The sequence below is a fragment of the Oncorhynchus masou genome, chromosome 14 (assembly GCF_036934945.1).
Source record: "Oncorhynchus masou masou isolate Uvic2021 chromosome 14, UVic_Omas_1.1, whole genome shotgun sequence".
Classification (NCBI taxonomy): domain Eukaryota; kingdom Metazoa; phylum Chordata; class Actinopteri; order Salmoniformes; family Salmonidae; genus Oncorhynchus; species Oncorhynchus masou.
The window spans coordinates 13,626,920-13,648,419 of record NC_088225.1 but is presented as its reverse complement, the minus strand read 5'-3'; the positions used below and the strand labels follow the sequence as shown (position 1 = coordinate 13,648,419).

Below are 21,500 nucleotides of genomic sequence, written 5' to 3'. Positions count from 1 at the left end.
TGTGGGTGAGCGGAGTGGACAGCAATTCACCTGGTTTTGGATCAGTCACTAGACGCTGTCTTAGTGGATCAGTGTCTGGAGGTACAGGACACCCTGCACCCCCAGACCTAGACAATGACTGGTCTGTTAACAGTGCTAAAGGCAGATAGATGGGAGAGCAACAGGTGGGCAGGCAGCCCCGGAACAACTGGAATGAAGGATGCCAAACAAGTCAGGCAAACAGAGAGGAGAGACTGGGATAGGAGGACAGAACATCAATGTTTTTATTTTAATTTCCTACAGCAAAGATGTTTTGTTAAGATGTGTTAATTATAAATACAGTATATACATATAAAGTGGATAAAACAGTATGTAAACATTAAAGTGACTATGTACAGTACCAGTTAAAAGTTGGACACACCTAGTTTTTCTTTGTGTTAAACATGTATTAACATGTATTTTAGATTTTAGATTCTTCAAACTAGACACTCTGCCTTGATGACAGCTTTGCACACTTTTGGCATTCTCTCAACCAGCATCACCTGGAATGCTTTTCCAACAGTCTTGAAGGAGTTCCCACATGCTGAACACTTGTTGGCTGCTTTGCCTTCACTCTGTGGTCCAACTCATCACAAACCATCTCAATTGGGTTGATATCGGGTGATTGTGGAGGCCAGTTCATCTGATACAGCACTCCATCACTCCCATTCTTGGTCAAATAGCCCTTAGAGTTTGGAGGTATGTTGGGTCTTTGTCCTGTTGAACAACAAATTATCGTCCCACTAAGTGCAAACCAGATGGGATGGCATATTGCTGCAGAATGCTGTAGTAGCCATTCTGGTTAAGTGTGCCTTCAATTCTAAAAAAATCACTGAAGGTGTCACCAGCAAAGCACCCTCCACACCATCACACCTCCTCCTCCTCCTATATGCTTCACGGTGAGAACCACACATGCAGAGATAAGCTGTTCACCTACTCTGGATCTCACAAAGACATGGCGGTTGAGCTATGCCGCAGCCGGCCGCGACTGGAAGGCCCATGGGGCGGCACACAATTGGCCCAGCGTCGTACGCGTTAGGGAGGGTTTGGCCGGCAGGGATATTCTTGTCTCATCGCGCACTAGCGACTCCTGTGGCGGGCTGGGCGCAGTGCATGCTGACCAGGTCGCTGGGTGTACGGTGTACACATTGGTGCGGCTGGCTTACGGGTTGGATGCATGCTGTGTTAAGCAGTGCGGCTTGGTTGGGTTGTGTTGTGTTTCGGAGGACGCATGGCTCTCGACCTTCACCTCTCCCGAGTCCGTATGGGAGTTGCAGTGATGAGACAAAGTAACTACGTATTAACAATTGGATACCACGAAATTGGGGAGAAAAGGGGGTTAAAAAAATATATTTAAGAAAAGACATTGTGGTTAGAACCAAAAATTCCAAATTTGGACTCATCAGACCAAAAAACAGATTACTCGTGTTTCTTGGATCAAGCAAGTCTATTCTTCTTATTGAGGTCCTTTAGTAGCGGTTTCTTTGAAGCAATTCAACCATGATGGCCTGATTCATGCAGTCTCCTCTGATCAGTTGATGTTGAGATGTGTATGTTACTTGAACTCTGAAGCATGTAGTTGGGCTACAATTTCTGAGACTGGTAACTCTAATGAACTTATCCTCTGCAACAGAGGTAACTCTGGGTCTCTTTCCTGTGGCGGTCCTCATGAGAGACAGTTTCATCATAGCGCTCAAAGCTAGAATTAGCCATCCTGTGTGGTCCAAGAGTGTCCATCAGACCTGCCTTTGTGTGTGTGTGTGTGTGTGTGTCCGTCCTTTGTGTGACAGCTCTGTGTAGACTCTGATGAGGATGGACAGAGGAGAGGGCACTTACAGGGTTAAAAGCGCTGCACTGCCCATGCCCCAGTGGAATTAAAGACAGGCTAGATGCAGGCATGTTGATTGCGGTGGACAGGGCCAGTAAACAGGGCCAGATTGCTGAGTCAGGTGGCTTGTCACTCTGGGTGAAGGGCTGTGGCTTCACTCTGAAACCACACTTGTTGACAAGTAGAGCTCAAGTCCTGCTGTATAATTAAGGTTGTTAGGGAAGGGCATCAATTGGCAGAGCTGCAGCCATCTGCAGCAGGGTAAACGGCTGAATATGGGTGTGTGTGTCTGTGGAGAATGTGGACAAGAAAAAAAAAATTGGGAAGTTGTGCAAGCTTGGAGGTGTGGCAGGCTCTTTTTGAAAAGAATCTTCAGAATTTGGTCTCACACCCTATAGAGATTGCATAAGTAACCACACACACACAGCTCTGTATTACTATACTTATGAGGACTTTTAATTCTACCCCCCCACACACACACACACGCTCTCCACACTATTGATGCGTTTCATTTTACTGGTACAGTACTTCATTATGCCGGCAAGCACAGTCACGTAGCAACACAAACATCCCCAGGTTCAACATGTCCCCAACCATGCCACCAGGCAATCTCAATGGTCTCAACAATTTGGTTAAAGGGCGTATGGAATGTGTCTGAAAGGGCAAGGGCCAGGGTGGTGCAGAGTGGGGCAGAGTGGGGCAGAGTGGGGCAGGGTGGTGCAGAGTGGGGCAGGGTGGTGCAGAGTGGGGCAGGGTGGGGCAGGGTGGTTCATTGTTTAGGCTGTGTGGGCGACGTGTGTGTTTGTAGTACTTCACCACGTGCTGGGAGAAACAGGTTCAGGTGGAGTCTAGTCTATTATTAGTCTTACTCTGCAATTACTAAATCTATTACAATTGAAAAACAGTGTCCCCAAGCTCCTTTTAGCAAGATTCAAGCATTTGTTATTTGTAGCTGATGCCATACTGTATATACACTGTTTGTACAAAACATTAGGAATACCTTCTTAATATTGAGTTGCCCTCCCCCTTGTGGGTGGTGGACCATTCTTGATACACACAGGAAACCATTGAGTATGAAAAACCCAGCAGCGTTGCAGTTCTTGACACAAACCGGTGCACTTGGTACCTACTACCATACCCTGTTCAAAGGCCCTTAAATCTTTTGTCTTGCCCATTCACCCTCTGAATGGCACACATACACAATCCATGTCTCAATTGTCTCACAGCTTAAAATTCCTTCTTTAAACTTTTCCTCCCCTTAATCTACAATGATTGAAGTGGATTTAACAGGTGACATCAATAAGGGATCATAGCTTTCATCTGCATTCACCCTATCAGTCTATATCATGAAAAGTGCAGGTGTTCCTAATGTTTTGTTCACTCTGTATGTTCTTCACTACAGATATGCAAGTAATATAAACAAACCAAACGAGTACTGGTGATACAAACATTTCACAAGATGAAAAGGGTTTAGCAGTGTATATCAATTAATAGCTGTTTTTGGCCCCATTCTCCTGCTTTATAGTGTTGTTGTGTTAAATAAACTGATACATTCCTATTAAGCAACTGGGCCTAAAGTCAACATGGGAAAAATGCCGAAGGGCCAGTTAAATGTAACAGTCTTATCATAATGTAGCTTATAGATTGTTAAATACATTATACATGACACAGTGGTTGTATAATATAATCTCCATGTGTTGTGTGAAGCTAAGATGCTTTTTCCCAGAGGAGGGAGATCAACCATCCTGTGTCCATGGGGCCAGAGGCGGATTGGGACTAGAAATTGGCCCTGTTATTTCTAACACATCGGACCATTTTTTTTTCTTGTGGCCCCCACACTGGCCCATTTGCCGAAATGCCAGATGGCCAGTCTGCCCCTGCATGGGGCTCTGGTGAGGGGACAGCAGGCAGATCTCTTGTCAGCACCAGAACAAAGATGTTTCTGCATGCAGCGATGATTCATATAGGATTGCTATGCCTGATAGTATATGCTTCAAAATGAAAATGTTTTTAACCATACGATACTGGTGTCATATTAGACTACAACTGGAACACAACACTATAAAAGGAGGAGAACTGGGCCAAAAACAGCTATCAATTGATATACACTGCTAAACCCTTTTCATCTTGTGAAATGATTTCTTGCGAAATCACCTTTCAAGTAAGCTCAGCATTGTGGACCTAACAATGGGTGGCGGTCTCACGTTGCTCAGAGAGAAGGCCCGCCTGATGCCCTCAGGGGATTTGGCCATAATCACAGGGATGCATGTAAGGACTCTCCCAAGGGGAGGCACTCTCTGCCAGGTCACTGTGACTCACCCTACACTAGCCGTGTGCTGCCTCTGCATGGGAGTGTTTGTGTGTGTGTGTGAGGGAGAGAGAGAATGGGTGAGAGAGGATTACACAAACTCTTACACTTAGCAATGCCAACCAAAATTGTCTTTATGAATGCAAAACTAGGTGAGTGAAATGAGGCCCACCTAGTTTTTAATGTCCAGATGCTATGGGAGTGATAGACTTGTTTACACCAATTAGTTGAATCCAGGGAATTACCCAGTGCTAATGCCCTTGGTTTGATGATGTGGATCACGCTTTGTAATAGGAGGTTGGTATGTTGTGGCTGTTGCATAGCGCGAGATCTATTTCAATAACATTGAGGGTCATCTCATCTTTGTTACATAACATAAACGTTAACTTCAGTGGTTCAAACTACATTGACCTATCACTGAGTCACCAGACAGGGCTAAACTACACAATAATAAAGTATAAACCAACTACTCCCGGAACGATGTTCGACAGGCATCACTACAGTCAGTGGCCCAGCACCCAGTTAGGCCAGGTTGCCTTGTGTTTGTATGCGTGCATTTCGTGATGAACACATCAAATACCTGATATTGCCAAAGCCATAAATCTCTGTTTAGAGAGCAGAGGAAGAGACAGCCGATAAGGAGGAGCAGTAAATCTCAGTCAGGTTTTTCCCTCCCATTTTAAATGTCTTTTCAGTAGAACTATATAGGCTGGATGACTTCATGTCTAGAGAGCTTGGATTCTAATTGGACTTCTGTGTATCTCTCACTAACCCTGCACTCCCACTTTCACCCCCACACCTCTATTCCCTCTTTTCAGATAGTTTTGTTTTCCTACATTTCCAACACCTGGCCTGGGAAAGAGCTGTGGGGAGATGAAACTTCTGCCAACATTCCAACCAATTCCAGCCCCAATGCCTGGGCACAGCAGTGGATTGTTCACATTCCTTTATTTAAAGGCGCAGTGTGCTATTGTTTCTCACAACCATAAACTTAATTCATATGCAGGGATAGGCTAAATACCTGAAGGAGAACATGAGAGCTAAGATGTTTGCTCTTTATTCTTCTTATACACCAGTGCCAGATCAGCATGACATTATGATAGCCTTCAACAGAAGAACTCCAAATCATGTGCTCTGTACATGTGTGTCTATGCCATGGATAAAGTTATTGAAACATGTGTGGAAAAGGCAATGATGTGAAAACTGTGAAGATCTGTGAAAAGTGAATAAGGAACCATCACCAAATAGTTTTCCAACCGAAGAAACCACAACATTAAAAAAAAAATAGAATTACCCAATCTTTTTCTGTTTGCCCTCCCCACCTCCACCCCTCCCCACTTCCCTGGAGGACGCATGTGCGTCAGACTGGGGTTGGAAAAGAGGAGAAGTACTGCTTTCTGACTTTCAGGAAGGAAACACATCTGGGGAATAATGTAAAGAAAGAACAAGCAAAAAGAGGAATTAGAGTGAAGGCGGGGGAGCTGGACAAAAATAGTCAACCTCCTCTCAGGCCTCGCCAATATCCCCAGCCCACCCCATGGTGTTAGTCAGCAGACCCCTCACTCAGTGGATGACTAAACCACCGAACCCCCAGCCATAAACCTTACTTCCTCCCAGGTCTCATATTCTTTCTCTGGGTTATTCAGGTTGTGGCCCCCTCTCACTAACCAAACATGCACACACCCCTGAAGTGTCCCGCACAGAGGTTGGGTACTGGGGAGTGTGGGAAGGAGAGCAGGTAAATATGTGTCAAAACCATTTCCACAAAGGATCACGTAAACCCAGTACTATAGTGTTGTAGCCTACCTGTAGGAGAACATTTGAGTCATTATAACAAACTGGCAGGTACAAATTGTTATAAAATATTGTTTTTTATTATTATCGTGAATATCCCTCAATAAATACCATAGGGTTATTGTATTATACTTCAATGATGTATACATTTATATAACATCTAAACACATTTTTTGAGACTATATTGGTAGATGGTGGGTGGGCAAAGATGTAGTCTATAACGGACAACGTGTGCAGTCATTTACACAGAACATTGGCTCTGGTGGTTTGACAAATATGGTGAAGTCGCATTTAAGACTGAGTTTACTATTCAGTAGAGACCAAACAAAGTTTACGGGCAGGTCTGGCTGGGAGACATACAGTGCCTTGCAAAAGTATTCATCCCCCTTGGCGTTTTTCCTATATTGTTGCATTACAACCTGTAATTAAAATAGATTTTTATTTGGATTTCATGTAATGCACATACACAAAATAGTCCAAATTGGTGAATTGAAATTTCAAAAAAATAAAAAACTCAAGTGGTGTTTGCACATGTATTCACCCCCTTTGCTATGAAGCCCCTAAATAAGATCTGGTGCAACCAATGACCTTCAGAAGTCACATAATTAGTTAAATAAAGTCCACCTGTGTGCAATCTAAGTGTCACATGATCTATATATGTGTGTATATATACACACACCTGTTCTGAAAGGCCCCAGAGTCTGCAACACCACCAAGCAAGCAGCACCATGAAGACCAAGGAGCTATCCAAACAGGTCAGCGACAAAGTTGTGGAGATTCCGGGTTGGGTTATAAAAAAATATCATACACTTTGAACATCCCACGATGCACCATTAATACCATTATTAAAAAATTGAAAGAATATGGCACCACAACAAACCTGCCAAGAGAGGGCCGCCCACCAAAACTCACGGACCAGGCAAGGAGGGCATTAATCAGAGGGGCAACAAAAAGACCAAATATAACCCTGAAGGAGCTGCAAAGCTCCACCGCAGAGAATCAAGTATCTGTCCATAGGACCACTTTCAGCAGTACACTCCACAGAGCTGGGCTTTACGGAAGAGTGGCCAGAAAAAAGTCTTTGCTGAAATAAAAAAAAATAAGCAAACACATTTGGCGTTCGCCAACGGGCATGTGGGAGACTCCCCAAACACATGAAAGATGTTACTCTGGTTAGATGAGACTAAAATGGAGCTTTTTGGCCATCAAGGGAAACAATGTCTGGCGCAAACCCAACACCACCTATCACCCCGAGAACACCATCCCCACAGTGAAGCATGGTGGTGGCAGCATCATGCTGTGGGGGTGCTTTTCAACTGCAGGGACTGGGAAACTGGTCAGAATTGAAGGAATGATGGATGGCGCTAAATACAGGGAAATTCTTGAGGAAACCTGTGTCAGTAGTCCAGAGATTTGAGACTGGGATGTGGGTTCACCTTCCAGCAGGACAATGACCCTACGCATACTGCTAAAACAACACTTGAGTGGTTTAAGGTGAAACATTTAAAAATCTTGGAATGGCCTAGTCAAAGCCCAGACCTCAATCCAATTGAGAATCTGTGGTATGATTTAAAGATTGCTGTACACCAACGGAACCCCTCCAACTTGAAGGAGCTGGAGCAGTTTTGCTTTGAAGAATGGGCAAAAATCCCAGTGGCTAGATGTGCCAAGCTTATAGAGACATACCCCAAGAGACTTGCAGCTGTAATTGCTGGGGGGTCTTATTTCTTGTTTGTTTCACAATAAAAAAATATTTTCATCTTCAAAGTGGTGGGCATGTTGTGTAAATCAAATGATACAACCTGGAATTAAAATTTATTTTTGGGTTTGTAAGGCAACAAAATAGAAAAATGCCAAGTGGGTGAATAATTTCGCAAGCCACTGTAGGAAGTGAAACAGACATGTCACACAAGTTGGTGTTCGAGGAGAGCAGGTAGCCTACAGTGGGTGGACCAGGGAGGAAACCTGACTTGTTGGGCTGGCCAGAGCAAACAGGAAGTTGGCAAATACATCAGGTTGTACTGTGAGTATTGGAAGGGAGAGGTGTAAAACAGGGAGATAGAGTACTTAGGAAAATAGGTGTGTGTCTGCATATTATGACACAGGGAGGCCCTCACATTGAGCTGATAAAGCACATTTTCTCAGGAGACAGATCAATGTGAGAGCGATGCATATCAGCACTTAGGCACAGGGAATTAATAAGGCACTGGAATAATTGAAACCATTGGGCTAATTGCTGTGATGCATTGTGTCTTGCTTTACAGCCACTAGATAAACACCTTTTGACAAAGTGAGATGGTATTTTTTAAATATGTCAACTGGAGGGAATGGTGTTTTCTATTTTAATTGCTAAACATAATTGATTAATGTACTTGTTCTGCTAGGCTAGCTACATGATCAGTTTTGCTCGGACTCGAGACACCTTCACTCCTCAGTTTTGTGTCATTTTGTCAACTTGAGCCATCTACTGTTCTTTTGTGGAACTTTTTCGAACAAATTAATTTTTTAATTCCAAAAAGCATGCTAAAGGTTTTCGAAACATACACAACATAACGCCCACAAATGATCTCTACAATACCGCTCTGTTTTGAGCAACATACAGGCGAGCAAACAACAAAGACAGTACAGTATGAAGATAGGCAGAAACTGCTTCTCCAATATAATTACCTGATCACGTTTGTAGGCGATGTCATGGCGACGTTGGCTAGCTGGTGCCGCGTCCAAGTGCTTGTCGGGACTCGGAAACTCGGAAATGTCCAACCTCCTAACTGGTTGTAGTTATACACGTGCCGCGTTCAACGAATGTTGGAAATATCGGAGTTTCCTAGTTCCAACTAGCACGTGACCGCGGCGACTGCTCATGCGCAAAAACACGTAATCGGGTGTAACGGTTGTCTCGCGCCAAGCTGCGCATGTGCAATAACTAAAAACGTGTCAGTTTGTCACTTTCACGAGGTTGGAGTAAAAAACATGTTCAAATACTTAGTACATTGTCTCGAATCTAGGTTGTGCCTTAAGATTCGATAAAATTAACAACCAAGGAAGAATTTGTCACTTCTCAAACACCAAACCCCGGCCGAGTCTGCTTCGCAAGCGTTCCGGAAGTCTCTGGGTTTAGAAACTCTGTGACAACAACAAATGAAATACTGTCATCTGTTGCCATGACAATGTTCTTAATACGGAGGCTCACCCGGATGGTTTAGGGAGCTAAAACGCGAAAGTCAAGCTAGCTAACAGGAGGCCAAGGTTTGTTGACGTGAGCTAAAAACTAAAATCTTAAGTTTGAAGGTGAAAGTCTCGATTGCTAGTGTGCTAACTGCAGAGTATCGGTTAGACAAACCAAAATGAGTCTGGATAAAGCAAAGCTATGCGATTCGTTACTAAATTGGGTAAGTTTTACAAAGTTAAATATGATTGCCAAGTTGGGTAACTGGGATATCTTGCTAGCCAGACTGAGTCGTCATCCAAAGCGACCTCTCGCTAGCAGTGAAATGTGGCGAAATGAAATTAGGTGTTTTTACAATTAAATGTAGCTAGGTATTTTATCGTTAATAGTGCCTTGAACCCATTCAAATAAAAAAGAACATCATTAACTAGCTGTCACTGTCAAATAAAGCTAACTAGCTAGCTATATTATTTTGATGGTCTACTGTCGACATCAGAAATATACTTGTTGGACAAGCTCAAGTTTCCAGCCAGCAACTGAGTTAGCCACCATCTTATGCAATCAGTACAAAGGTCTAGCTAGCCAAGCCCCAGCAAGCCAGTGTCACTCTCCTAGCTAGCCTCTGAGTACCATTGAGATGGCTGAGTTTTTCAACTATGTACCATGGAACAACAATATAGGTTGTTTAGGCTATATTAAAATTGGCTAGAAATGTGGAATGATCTCTTGACTTGTATTACAAACAACTTGTCAGCTAAGTAGCTAGCTGAGGTCTATCATTTAGTGGTTAGCTAACACTTTAGCTGTACAGTACATATGTAGAATGGCTTTCCAGCACTTCTAGACGGTACAATCAATCAAATGTATTTTTTTAAAGCCCGTTTTTTATCAACAGTTGTCACAAAGTGCTTAATAGATACCCATCCTAAAACAGCATGCAATTTGCCAAACGTGTTGGCAGTAGCATTTGCATGGTTCCTCTTCTCGATCAGTTGATTTCTAATTGATTGTCATGTGAAGTGGAATAAATGACACACTAACACATGTTCTTCTCATTTCTCATGTCCAACCCTTCCAGCTACAGACATTTCAGGTGCCCTCATGCACCAGTAAGCAGGACCTGACGAGCGGAGTGGCTATTGCTCACGTTCTACACAGGATGTAAGGGCACAGCATCTTTTTGTGCGTTTTGAGGTTGGTGGTGGGTTAACACAAGAGTAGACACCAGCTCAGCTTGGGAAAACTGGGAGATTTATGACACCTCCACATGCTAGTCGGAACTAGGAAACTCAGAAATGTCCGACTTGCTGATTCGATGAACGTGGCACGTGTATAACTGTAACCAGTTAGCTAGCACGTTGGACATTTCTGAATTTCCTAGTTCTGACTAGCATGTCAACGTGGCAAAAGGTCCTTACTTGCAGATCCCATTACCCTGTCACATTGGCAATTGGCAATAGTAAGAGATTTGTGGAGTCGTTCAATCCCAGTCATTTGCAATTCAAAGACTGATTTGCTTATCAGTTGCACACTGACATTTTGTTTTGGGCCTTTAACTACTTTGAATAGAACCTGATTTAGAGCAAATTCAATCATCTATTCAAAAGCCTTTTTGTAAAGTTAGAGGATGGGCTGTTAGTCTGTTTTTATTTAATTCCTACGCTTGCTACGGAATAGGTCTGTATTTCTGGGTCTGGCAGATTGTGCCCAGGTGGGATTTTGTGCAAGGGCCTGTCCATTTTAGAGTACTTTCTGTCCAAGCCAAATTACCTTCATACCTCATCTGCTGTAGTATTTGTGTGCCTTTCTATCCACTCGCACACGCAGAAATGTATCTGTTTTTGTGTCGAACTGGAAACATGCATTGCTTTTATCTAAAGGTTAGTTGAATTGGGTAATGGCAATTCTATGTCTGTTTTTTATATGATAACTCAAGCAAGTTTCCAATGATTGATTGCTTGTTGTGACATTCATTGAGTGTCACATATTAGAGTTTCCAGTTTAGAAATACTCTGCCCTGTGGCTTCCTGTGTATTGTATGTCCCTAGAATATGTATTGTTAAGTGTTTCATCTCGTTAACAGAGACCCCTCCTGGTTTAATGAGGCATGGCTGAGCAGGATCAAGGAGGAGAGTGAGGCCAACTGGCGCCTCAAGGTGCAGTATGAGACAGAAGGATATGACACAGTGCCTCTAGGTTGTCACCTCGGCAACCTAGAGTGACCACTGGCCTCACTGTTTAAAGATGGTGTATTTTCACCAAGGCAAAGATGCCTGTATTATCCAGCTCAGATTTATTTAATTTTCCTCCAGGTCAGCAACCTGAAGAAGATTCTTCAGAGCATGCTTGAGTATTACCATGATGTGAGTAAAGGCTTTTCTTCATTAAAGATCAGAAGGAAGGGATGGATGGTATATACATGTTTCCTGCATTTCTTTTAAGAGCTCAATCTCCTCCAGTTGTTCCTCAGTGTTTGTACATGTCTTACTCCATTTGAAATGTCATTGCTCAATGCATACAGTTGAAGTCGGAAGTTTACATACACTTAGGTTGGAGCCATTAAAACTTGTTTTTCAACCACTCCACAATGTCTTGTTAAACAAACTATAGTTTTGGCAAGTCGGTTAGGACATCTACTTTGTGCATGACACAAGTCATTATTCCAACAATTATTTACAGACAGATTATTTCACTTTTAATTCACTGTATCACAATTCCAGTGGGTCAGAAGGTTACATGCACTAAGTTGACTTTAAGTGTGCCTTTAAACAGCTTGGAAAATTCCAGAAAATGATGTCATGGCTTTAGAAGCTTCTGATAGTCTAATTGACGTAATTTGAGTCAATTGGAGGTGTACCCGTGGATGTATTTCAAGACCTGCCTTCAAACTCAGTGCCTCTTTCAAACATCATGGGAAAATAAAAAGAAATCAGCCACAATTGTAGACCTCCACAAGTCTGGTTCATCCTTGGGAGCAATTTCCAAACGCCTGAAGGTACCACGTGTAGTATTGTTTGTACAGATGAACAAGTATAAACACCATGGGACCACACAGCCGTCATACCGAGAAAAAAAAGGAGACACGTTCTGTCTCCTAGAGATGAACGTACTTTGGTACGAGAAGTGCAAACCAATCCCAGAACAACAGCAAAGGACCTTGTGAAAATGCTGGAGAAAACAGGTACAAAGTATCTATATCCAAAGTAAAACGAGTCCTATATCGACACAAGCTGAAAGGCCACTCGGCAAGGAAGAAGTCACTGCTCCAAAACCGCCATTAAAAAAGCCAGACTACGGTTCGCAACTGCACATGGGGACAAAGAGTGTACTTTTTTTTTTCCTATGGTCTGATGAAACAAACATATTACTGTTTGTCCATAATGACCATCGTTATGTTTGGAGAAAAAAGGGGGAGGCTTGCAAGCCGAAGAACACCATCCCAACCGTGAAGCATGGGGGTGGCAGCATCATGTTGTGGGGGTGCTTTGCTGCAGGAGGGACTGGTGCACTTCACAAAATAGATGGTATCATGAGGATGGAAAATTATGTGGATATATTGAAGCAACATCTCAAGACAGTCAGGAAGTTAAAGCTTGGTCGCAAATGGGTCTTCCAAATGGACAATGACCCCAAGCATGCTTCCAAAGTTGTGTCAAAATGGCTCAAGGACAACAAAGTCAAGGTATTTGAGTGGCCAACACAAAGCCCTGACCTCAACCCTATAGAACATTTGTGGGCAGAACTGAAAAAGTGTGTGTGCAAGGAGGCCTACAAACCTGACCCAGTTACACCAGCTCTGTCAAGAGGAATAGGCCAAAATTCACCCAACTTATTGTGGGAAGCTCGTGGAAGGCTACCCAAAACTTTGACCCATGTTAAACAATTTAAAGGCAATGCTACCAAATACAAATTCAGTGTATGTAAATTAAATGAAATAAATCATTCTCTCTACTATTATTCTGACATTTTCACATTCTTAAAATAAAGTGATGATCCTAACTGACCCAAGACAGGGAATTTTTACTGGGATTAAATGTCAGGAATTGTGAAACTGAGTTTAAATGAACTTGGCTAGTGTATGTAAACTTCTGACTTCAACTGTGTATTTTCTCATAATCCCCCATTGTCTCCATCCCTCCATGAACAGGTGCTTGGCCACCAGGTAGCAGACGAGCACCTGCCAGACATCAATCTGATTGGGGAGTTTGGAGATGTGACTGAACTTGGAAAGCTGGTGCAGTTGGTGCTTGGCTGTGCTGTCAGCTGTGAGAAGAAGCAAGGTGAGCTAGCTGGGCTAGAGGAGGCCATGCTGGGTAACAGGAAGTCACCTATGGAGAAAATGCAGGATTAATGCAATGACCTGATTATCACGAGTTCATAAACTGAGCATTCACTGGTTCATTCCTACAAAGCCTAAACCATGTACTGTATACAGATTATGATAAAACAGGGTTTTAAAAGACAATGTGATCTTCAGATGAACAAGCTTGTGGGTTTGATGTGAATGCAGGATAAACTGTTGCACTGTGTGTAAAGCAGTGTGCTTGAAGTGTTTGAGTGTCTGGCTGTCAGATGTGGATGTGATATTCAGTGGACGACGACTCCATGTTTTTGTTTTTTTCATAGAACACATCCAGCAGATAATGACCCTGGAGGAGTCTGTCCAGCATGTTGTCATGACAGCCATACAGGAGGTGAGATCAGTATTTTGGATATTATCCTCTTTGTCCTCTTGTGAGATTGCACCTACAAGCACAATTCTTTGCTCCCTGAAAGCTTTATCTATTTAACACCAATATACACTATAAAACAGGCAATAGCTCACTTGTCCTTATTACCTCTATATTGACAATGGGTTTCACCATGTGATCTGTCTTTCTGGAGTTTGAACCAGCAATTGAATCTGTTGTTGTGGTGTAGCTCCTGGCTAAAGAGACAAGTGTTCCAGGAAGTCCTGAGACCTACGGGGACTTTGACTACCAGGTGGGACCTGCTCTCTTCTTACTCTGCTTCTCTGATTAGTTTTGAACTTTCACTCCCCTGCAAGTTGTTTTTATCGCTATTCTTCAATTGCTGTCTCATTTACTTGTCTTTCATGGTATCTCTCTCGTTCTCTACCTCCCACTGTGCTGTCTATAACCTCCCTTGTGCCTCTCTCCATGTCTGCAGTCCAGGAAGTATTATTTTCTCAGTGAGGAGGTGGAGGCGAAGGAGGATCTGGGCCAGCGCTGTCGGGACCTGGAGCACCAGGTGGGCAGAGAGGACTGTTTGTTAGTTAGCATGTTGAGTGTGTATCTGCAGCTCTTTGCCATGAGTGAAGTGACCCTATTTATTCGCTTGGCGGAGGATTGTTGTCCAGTCTGACTGATTCCCCCTGATGGTTTGATGTGTAAATGGTACATAGAGAGTGATAGAGGACTCTTCTTTGTATCTGTCCCATTATGGCTTCTGTGAGTGCACGGGCAGCGCCATTGAGGCCATCTCCATCTTGATCAGTGTAGGCTGGTGGGAGGTGCTATAGGAGGACAGGCTCATTGTAATGGCTGTTATGGAATTAAAGGAACGGCGTCAAACATGTGGTTTCCATAAGTTTGATACCGTTCTATTTATTCCATTCCAGCCATTACAACGAGCCTGTCCTCCTATAGCACCTCCCACCAGCCTCCACTAATTTTGAAGTAGTATATTTTCTTCTATTACTTCTGAGTTGGTAAACAAACTAAAAGGGTGCATACTGCCACCTGGAGTGTGTTGTATACAGATATAAAGCCAAGGTGGGCGATGTACTGCCACCTGCAATTATGGAATGTTTGCTCACAAATAATTTATTGGCTGATCCTTCCTGATGTCCTGGATGGAATTTTGTGATCTTTCCTTAACCAATAGGAAGCCCCACCCAGTTGACTACTTCAAAATGGTGAACGTTTTCAATGGCGCTGCACATGTTAAAATGGGCTTTTGGGTACTAGAAATCCTCTATTCTCTATGAAACAGTGCTATCTGTGCTGCTAATGCTGCCTCTGATTAGGCAATGTCATTGGGTACAAAGACTTAGGTCATTGATCCCCAATAATTACTTTGTATAGTATTTAGGATTAGAAGGCAATTACCACTGTTATGTATTCAGCATATTTCTTAGTATGTAAACATTCAACACATTAAGGAATTCTCAGTAGTTTATGTAGTTCTTTACTTTCTCCCTGGTGTGATGCTAAAGCAAGCCATTTGTCCTTAAAGTTCAGTGTAGAGTTTTGCTGTGCTCAAACTGGAAAGATGTCCAACAGGTAAGTAATAGACGCCCCCTTTTAATATTGGCATGCCTGCTTGCCTAACCCACAAACATATTCAGGGTGGACGTACCCTAAACCACCAACCAACATTCTTGTCCATGATAACCCCAAGGATAGTTCATCTTTCATCAAGCCTCACTAGCTTGAATCCTTAATCAACATCCCTTTCTGAGCTCACTCTCCAGTCTCCCCACTTTGTAACTGTTAGTCAGACTGACTCAGACACCTGTTTTTCTATTCACCTCCTTGAGGGGTAATGCTAACAACTGCTCCATTGAGAAAGTGGCCCACCCGACTGAGAACATAGCAGACCAGCTGACTAACTGCTTTGATGTTTGTGCATGTGAAGTTACCACCAACCCTCATGGAAAAACATTGCATGTTTTGCAAGCAATGTACAGTGTCTGTTGCTGGATATGTGAGTGTGGCTCTTTTTTTTCTTTAGCACTTGTGGAGTGTCTTATTTGTGTTCAGCATTTTTCATGAGTAAATTGGTTTTTTGGCGGTGTTCTGCGTTTTGAAGTGTGTGTCCTTTTTCTGTGCTCGGCACCTTCTATGACTCAATGTGTAACTTTGTTCATTTGTCTCTAGGTCTCCTCCCTCTCTAGCCTTGGTTACATGCCACTTTGTCTGGTTCTCTCTCTGCCACTCCACCCCTGACTCTGTCTGTCTGTGTGTTTGGGCCTCAGTTGGCAGCCGTCCTGGAGGAGAAGTCATCCCTGCAGGTGGAGACACAGTCCCTGAGGGAGAAGCTCAGCCTCAGTAACCCACAGGATGTTTCTACCACCATCACTGGCAAGAAGCTGCTGCTGCTGCAGAGCCAGATGGAGCAGCTACAGGAGGAGAACTACAGGTCAGAGTCATATCCTCAACACAGACTTCCAAACTAAATGCATTCTACTCTGTGTCTACTCTTTTGATACAATTAATTTTATAATTTTCTGTTTGCCCCCTGTTTGTGATTCAGACTAGAGAACAGCCGAGATGACATGCGTGTGCGAGGGGAGATTCTGGAGCGTGACGTTTTGGACCTCACTCACCGTAACGATGAACTGACCAGCCTCGCCCAGGAAGCCCAGACTCTCAAAGATGAGATGGACATCCTCCGGTGAGCCCAGGGGGAGAGCAGCCTCTCAGTAGTCTGTGGCCTCCTATCCTTCTCTCCTTTCCTGTCCCATCCTCAAAACGCTTCCCCATCTCACCCTCTCCCCTCCCTCAGGCATTCGTCTGACCGGGTGAGCCGGCTGGAGGCACTGGTGGAGACATACAAGCGTAAGCTGGAGGACCTGGGGGACTTGCGCAGACAGGTGCGTCTGCTGGAGGAGCGCAACACTGTCTACATGCAGCGCACATGTGAGCTGGAGGAGGAGCTACGCAGGGCCAACTCAGTCCGCACCCAGCTGGACACCTACAAGAGACAGGTGGGCAGAGAGGGCTAGAGAGTGGGGAGGGTTAACAAAGGTGTGGAGAGGGATGTGTGTATGACACATGATGGTATGAACTCTCTTCAGACCCTGAATGTGTTTGCCTTCCTGCTGTCAGGTCCATGAGCTTCACACCAAGCATTCGTCAGAGGCACTGAAGGCTGAGAAGTGGCAGTTTGAGTACAAGAACCTTCAGGACAAGTATGACGCCCTGCTTAAGGAGAAAGAGGTGAGAGAGGATGGCCGGGGACAACTCCTCTCCAGACTAAGATGTATTACTTAAAAGGGCATGATGTCAAAGTGGATGTGGATTTAAAATCTCTGAAATTCTGAGGCAGTCACTTTGAACACTTCTAGTAGGATCAGATTGAGTGCAGTCTAATCCCCACGTTATCCCAATGTGTTTTCCAGCGTTTGATCTCGGAGCGAGACACACTGCGGGAAACCAATGATGAGCTCAGGTGTGCACAGGTCCAACAGAAGGGCCTCAGTCAACCAGGTGAGTCCAATGGACACAACTAACATCTCAGTTTTTCTAAATGACAAGATGGTAGGGGGGGGGTTGTTTGACCTTTTGTGGCAGTTGATAAGATGACTGTTAAAACAAATGTGCTCTATTTTCCCCTGACCTCTTGGCGCTCTCTCTCCCCTTCAGGTGGATTATGTGAGGACTCTGGCACAGTGGGAAACCTGGCCTCTGAGATGATGCCCACAGAGTTCAAGTATGTATGTGTGTGAAAGCTCAATCTGTTAGATAACACCTATCAATAGACATACAGTGGTGTCAGAATTCAATTGCTCATTTTCAACTGTAGGCTTGGGCGGTACCGGGGTATTTAGAAATGTTTTTTTTTCAATACAATTCAGTTGAGCCAGTCACATGGTATATTTGTTTACTAAGAGCATGTGACGTCCACTGTCGAGCAGTGCAAGAGCTGATCAAGTTGCACTTGAAATTCACTACTAATGTTTGCCAGCTAAATATATCTATAAGTTAACTATCTTAATGACAAATACATTTTCTCCAGCTATGCATTTGGTTTGCTAACTTGCTAGCTGTAGGTGGCTAGCTTGCAAGATCAAGCTTCTTGGTTACGCAGAGACAATCAATCCCCTCTTATATTAAGCGTGAGTAGCCTTTTGAGATAGTTCTATAACTTTATGAGCTGGGTTCTGTCTTTGCTTTTCATTTATGTTCGGTTGCGCTTGTTAGCATTTAGCTAAAGTCCGCTATGGGAATTCGCTAACACTTTGTTAGCGTTTGTAAGTGTTTGAACAGAAATCATGCCCTTTGTGTGCACTGCCGTAAACCCGGTGTGGTTCAGGAATGATATGGAAATCTGGATCCGCCCAAACATAGTGTTCAGCTGTGATAAATGGCAAAGGTCTTATTCCTCAGCCACACTATTTTTAGAACCAGAATGTGCCATTGGCTCCATGAATAGAATGGCTCCCAGTCAGATGGCACCGCTGTTAAATTGGCTGAGGTGGCGTTGAATACTTCTGTTGGTGCATAGTGTACAGACCTGTGCCTCTCTGCCCCACTTCCCTGCCTTCTCTCTTTGACCTCATCCCTTCTGCTTCCTCCACAGGGAGACGGTGGTGCGTCTGCAGAGTGAGAACAAGATGCTGTGTGTCCAGGAGGAGAGCTACAGACAGAGACTGGTGGAGGTACAGGGCCAGCTGGAGGAGTCTCAACGCAGCCAGAACACCCTGGAGACACAAAACAGGTGTGTGTGTAGGCATGTGTAAAATAAAAGATATGTTCTATACGAATACCACTGCAGTGTTTTTAGTTATGCACATTGTGATTTGATTGTATGTATCAAGGTCAGTCAATGACTATCTTAGTCACAGTATATATTGCCAGAGTTTCTGTTTGAGTTTCACATTTGGCTAAACGGAGGAGAGATCTAGCTAAATGTCAGCTCACCCTCTGGTCTGTGTGTTGTGTGGGCCGGAGCGGAGGATGGACAGCAATGGGCCAGATTGTCCCCCGGCTGTCCGTACAGAGCGTGTGTGTGGGCGGTTTTTCTGAGTGGATCGTGTGTGTGGCGATGGGTCCAGAGTGTGGGAGGCAGGCAGCCATCTTCAGCAGCAGGAGGAGAGCATCCCGAGCTGTGGAGTATGGCTGAAGTGGCTCAGTCTTTCCCTAATGAACCACAACACACAAAGAGGGGAGTGGGTGGGTGGGACACCGCTAGAGTGGACTAATGCAGCGGCTGATGTGACATTGTATGCATCGCCAGCCTCTCCCACTCACTCATCAAAACCAGCTTAATCAAATTTCCTCATTCTTTCTTCCTTTCCCCTTCTCTCCCTCTTACTTTTCTTATTTGTTCCGTCTCTCTCCTCCTTCCAGGTTGAACCAGCAGCAGATCTCTGAGCTGCGGTCCCAGGTGGAGGATCTCCAGAAGGCTCTACAGGAGCAGGGCAGCAAGGCAGAGGATGTGAGTGGAGAGACCCTCCTCATTCACCCCTCCTCCTCTAACATCCTCTTACTCCTGTTACCTTGTCCATACCAATCACTGAGTGGACCCAGTCTTCTCCAATCAGAGACAGTATACTGAAAATGTATAGGAATCAAGAATGGAAAGGACCAATATCTCTTAATTGGTTGGCCATCAATGGGTCTTAGTTCAAATGTTTGTTTTTTGTTATTTGGTATTTTGTAGTCATTATAACTGGAAAGAGACCTAGACCTCAGTATAGTCCTTGAGGACTGTTGTAGATTGTATCCTTCTCTCCCCACCGATGACTGCCTGCTTGTGACTGCTCTCTGAGATTTTGAGTGCGAACTTTAACCCTTGTTTGCTGTGTTGATTCACCATTAACGCCTACCCCTCTGTCTCTCCGCCTGCCCCCACCGACCGACATTCGGCCAATCAGGCCATTGTAAGTACGGCCCATCCCTGCCTGGGCTCTGATTTGACTTCAGTTGTGTATTATGCTTATTATTTGTGTCTCTGTCTGACAGAAGTCTGTTTCTCAGTAGTTTGAGTGTTGACCGACTTTCTTCCTCCCTGTTCAGTCCTCCCTGCTGAAGAAGAAGCTTGAGGAGCACCTGTGAGTACTATTATCACTGATGCTTGCACACTGCACCTGTGAAGGGAGTATTATTACCGCTCTGTAGATTCTTGCACGTCCGGCTCCTCCATGCTTTTCCTCTGTCCTCGTCCCAGGGAGAAGCTCCATGAGGCCCACTCAGACCTGCAGAAGAAGAGAGAGGTCATTGATGACCTGGAGCCCAAAGTGGACGGCAACAGTAAGCAGCCTCTTATTTCCTGCCCTTGGGAGCAGTGCTATCAAATAGTATCAATCTAAGAGAACTTTCAAGCTCTGAAAATGCCGTTAATATTTCCTCTTCAACCTCCCTCCTGTCAGTGGCGAAGAAGATCGATGAGCTGCAGGAGATCCTGAAGAAGAAGGATGAGGACATGAAGCTGATGGAGGAACGCTACAAGCGCTATGTGGAGAAGGCCAGGACGGTCAGTCAACACTGCCTGATACTAAACTCATCCATACAGCGCCACGGTGCTTGGCCGCCGCCTTAAATCTGAGTTGCAGATATCGTCAAAGATTGTCATGCACATCGTGACATAGTTGAGAATTTCCGCACCAAGTATGTTTGTGTTCATTGTGCAGGTGATCAAGACTCTGGACCCCAAGCAGCCGCCTCTGACTGTGTCTCCTGATGTTCAGGCCCTCAAGAACCAGTTGACTGAGAGAGACCGGAAGATCCAGCACCTGGAGGTAAGAGCCACTCTACATTGACTGACGAGATGCAGATGAGTGGTGCATTTCTGACCCTCCATATGCATGAACAACTCCTCTGTGTGCAGCATGACTATGAGAAGAGCAGGTCCAGACATGACCAGGAGGAGAAACTCATCATAAGTGCCTGGTACAATATGGTGAGTAAGCAAACCTCTCCGTATTTGCCTCATCTACATAGTATTAGAGCAGTTGGCATGATGGGTGCTGCAATGACTTGTATAATGGTCTTGTTTTTTTTGTTAGTAAAACATTTACCTGTCTTATGGCTCTATTTCTCTCTCTCCCTCCCCAGGGTATGGCCCTGCATCAGAAGGTGGTGGGAGAGCGGTCGGGTCCGTCCAACCAGGCCCAGTCCTTTTTGGCCCAGCAGAGGCAGTCCACCCACGCCAGGAGAGGTCTTGCAGCCCGCCACCAGCCCAGATAAGACATATCAACTCTGGGGGAGGATGTGGAGATGAGGCAAAACATTATCGATATCTTAGTGTTCACTACTTCCGTACCCCTACTCTCACTGCTCTGATGCCTTTACTTCTCCTCTTGGTGTTTTGTGAAGATTGCTGCTGCTGCCCTCTGCTGGGCATCTCTGTTACAGGATTTTCTGGAGCGTCAGCGATGCAGAGCTACTTACTGCACCTTCAAGTGCATTCAAAGCTGCCAAGACTCATTTGAACAAAGATGAGAGAAATGGGTCTAAATGAGAGCTGGAATGAAGGAACATGAAGTAGATAGAAAGAAGCTGAGTGACTAATCCTTTGACATGGAATTCTTAGACGATGTTTCTCATTCAGTCCCTCCATTTCTTTCAAGCCCTCTTTTTAGCTATAATGTATTTGCTGTTTTCTTAAGGTTTAGATTAGGACATTATGAGAATCAATGCTTTGGAATGATGACCGAG

General features: G+C 44.4%; 1 protein-coding gene and 1 long non-coding RNA gene across 2 annotated transcripts in view; one reads left to right on the top strand and one right to left on the bottom strand.

The window, feature by feature from the left end:
• The window catches only part of LOC135554305 (uncharacterized), a 51,678-nt gene extending 42,632 nt beyond the window's left edge, over positions 1 to 9,046 (bottom strand). Inside the window, exon 1 of the long non-coding RNA XR_010457673.1 lies at positions 8,616 to 9,046. This is a non-coding gene — a long non-coding RNA (uncharacterized LOC135554305). The remainder of the gene's footprint in view (positions 1 to 8,615) is intronic.
• A 23-nt stretch (positions 9,047 to 9,069) lies between these two features.
• On the top strand, positions 9,070 to 21,164 carry LOC135554304 (protein Hook homolog 2-like). Its single transcript, XM_064986532.1, has 22 exons — positions 9,070 to 9,337; positions 10,193 to 10,275; positions 11,198 to 11,270; positions 11,427 to 11,477; positions 13,262 to 13,394; positions 13,741 to 13,808; positions 14,035 to 14,097; positions 14,284 to 14,364; positions 16,094 to 16,257; positions 16,372 to 16,512; positions 16,624 to 16,825; positions 16,947 to 17,057; positions 17,240 to 17,327; positions 17,484 to 17,550; positions 18,421 to 18,558; positions 19,191 to 19,278; positions 19,860 to 19,894; positions 20,011 to 20,093; positions 20,213 to 20,316; positions 20,474 to 20,581; positions 20,671 to 20,742; positions 20,898 to 21,164. The coding sequence occupies exons 1-22, from the start codon at positions 9,293 to 9,295 to the stop codon at positions 21,027 to 21,029; spliced, it is 2,130 nt and encodes a 709-aa protein (XP_064842604.1). The 5' UTR covers positions 9,070 to 9,292; the 3' UTR covers positions 21,030 to 21,164.
• Positions 21,165 to 21,500: the final 336 nt, after the last annotated feature.

What these genes read in the sequence shown, in the direction of transcription:
- LOC135554304 (XM_064986532.1), top strand. Translation starts at nt 9,293, where the DNA reads ATGAGTCTGGATAAAGCAAAGCTATGCGATTCGTTACTAAATTGG. An exon ending in GGAAGATCCAGCACCTGGAG is followed by an intron (nt 20,582 to 20,670) that starts GTAAGAGCCACT and finishes CTCTGTGTGCAG; the next exon opens with CATGACTATGAGAAGAGCAG. An exon ending in TAAGTGCCTGGTACAATATG is followed by an intron (nt 20,743 to 20,897) that starts GTGAGTAAGCAA and finishes CTCCCTCCCCAG; the next exon opens with GGTATGGCCCTGCATCAGAA.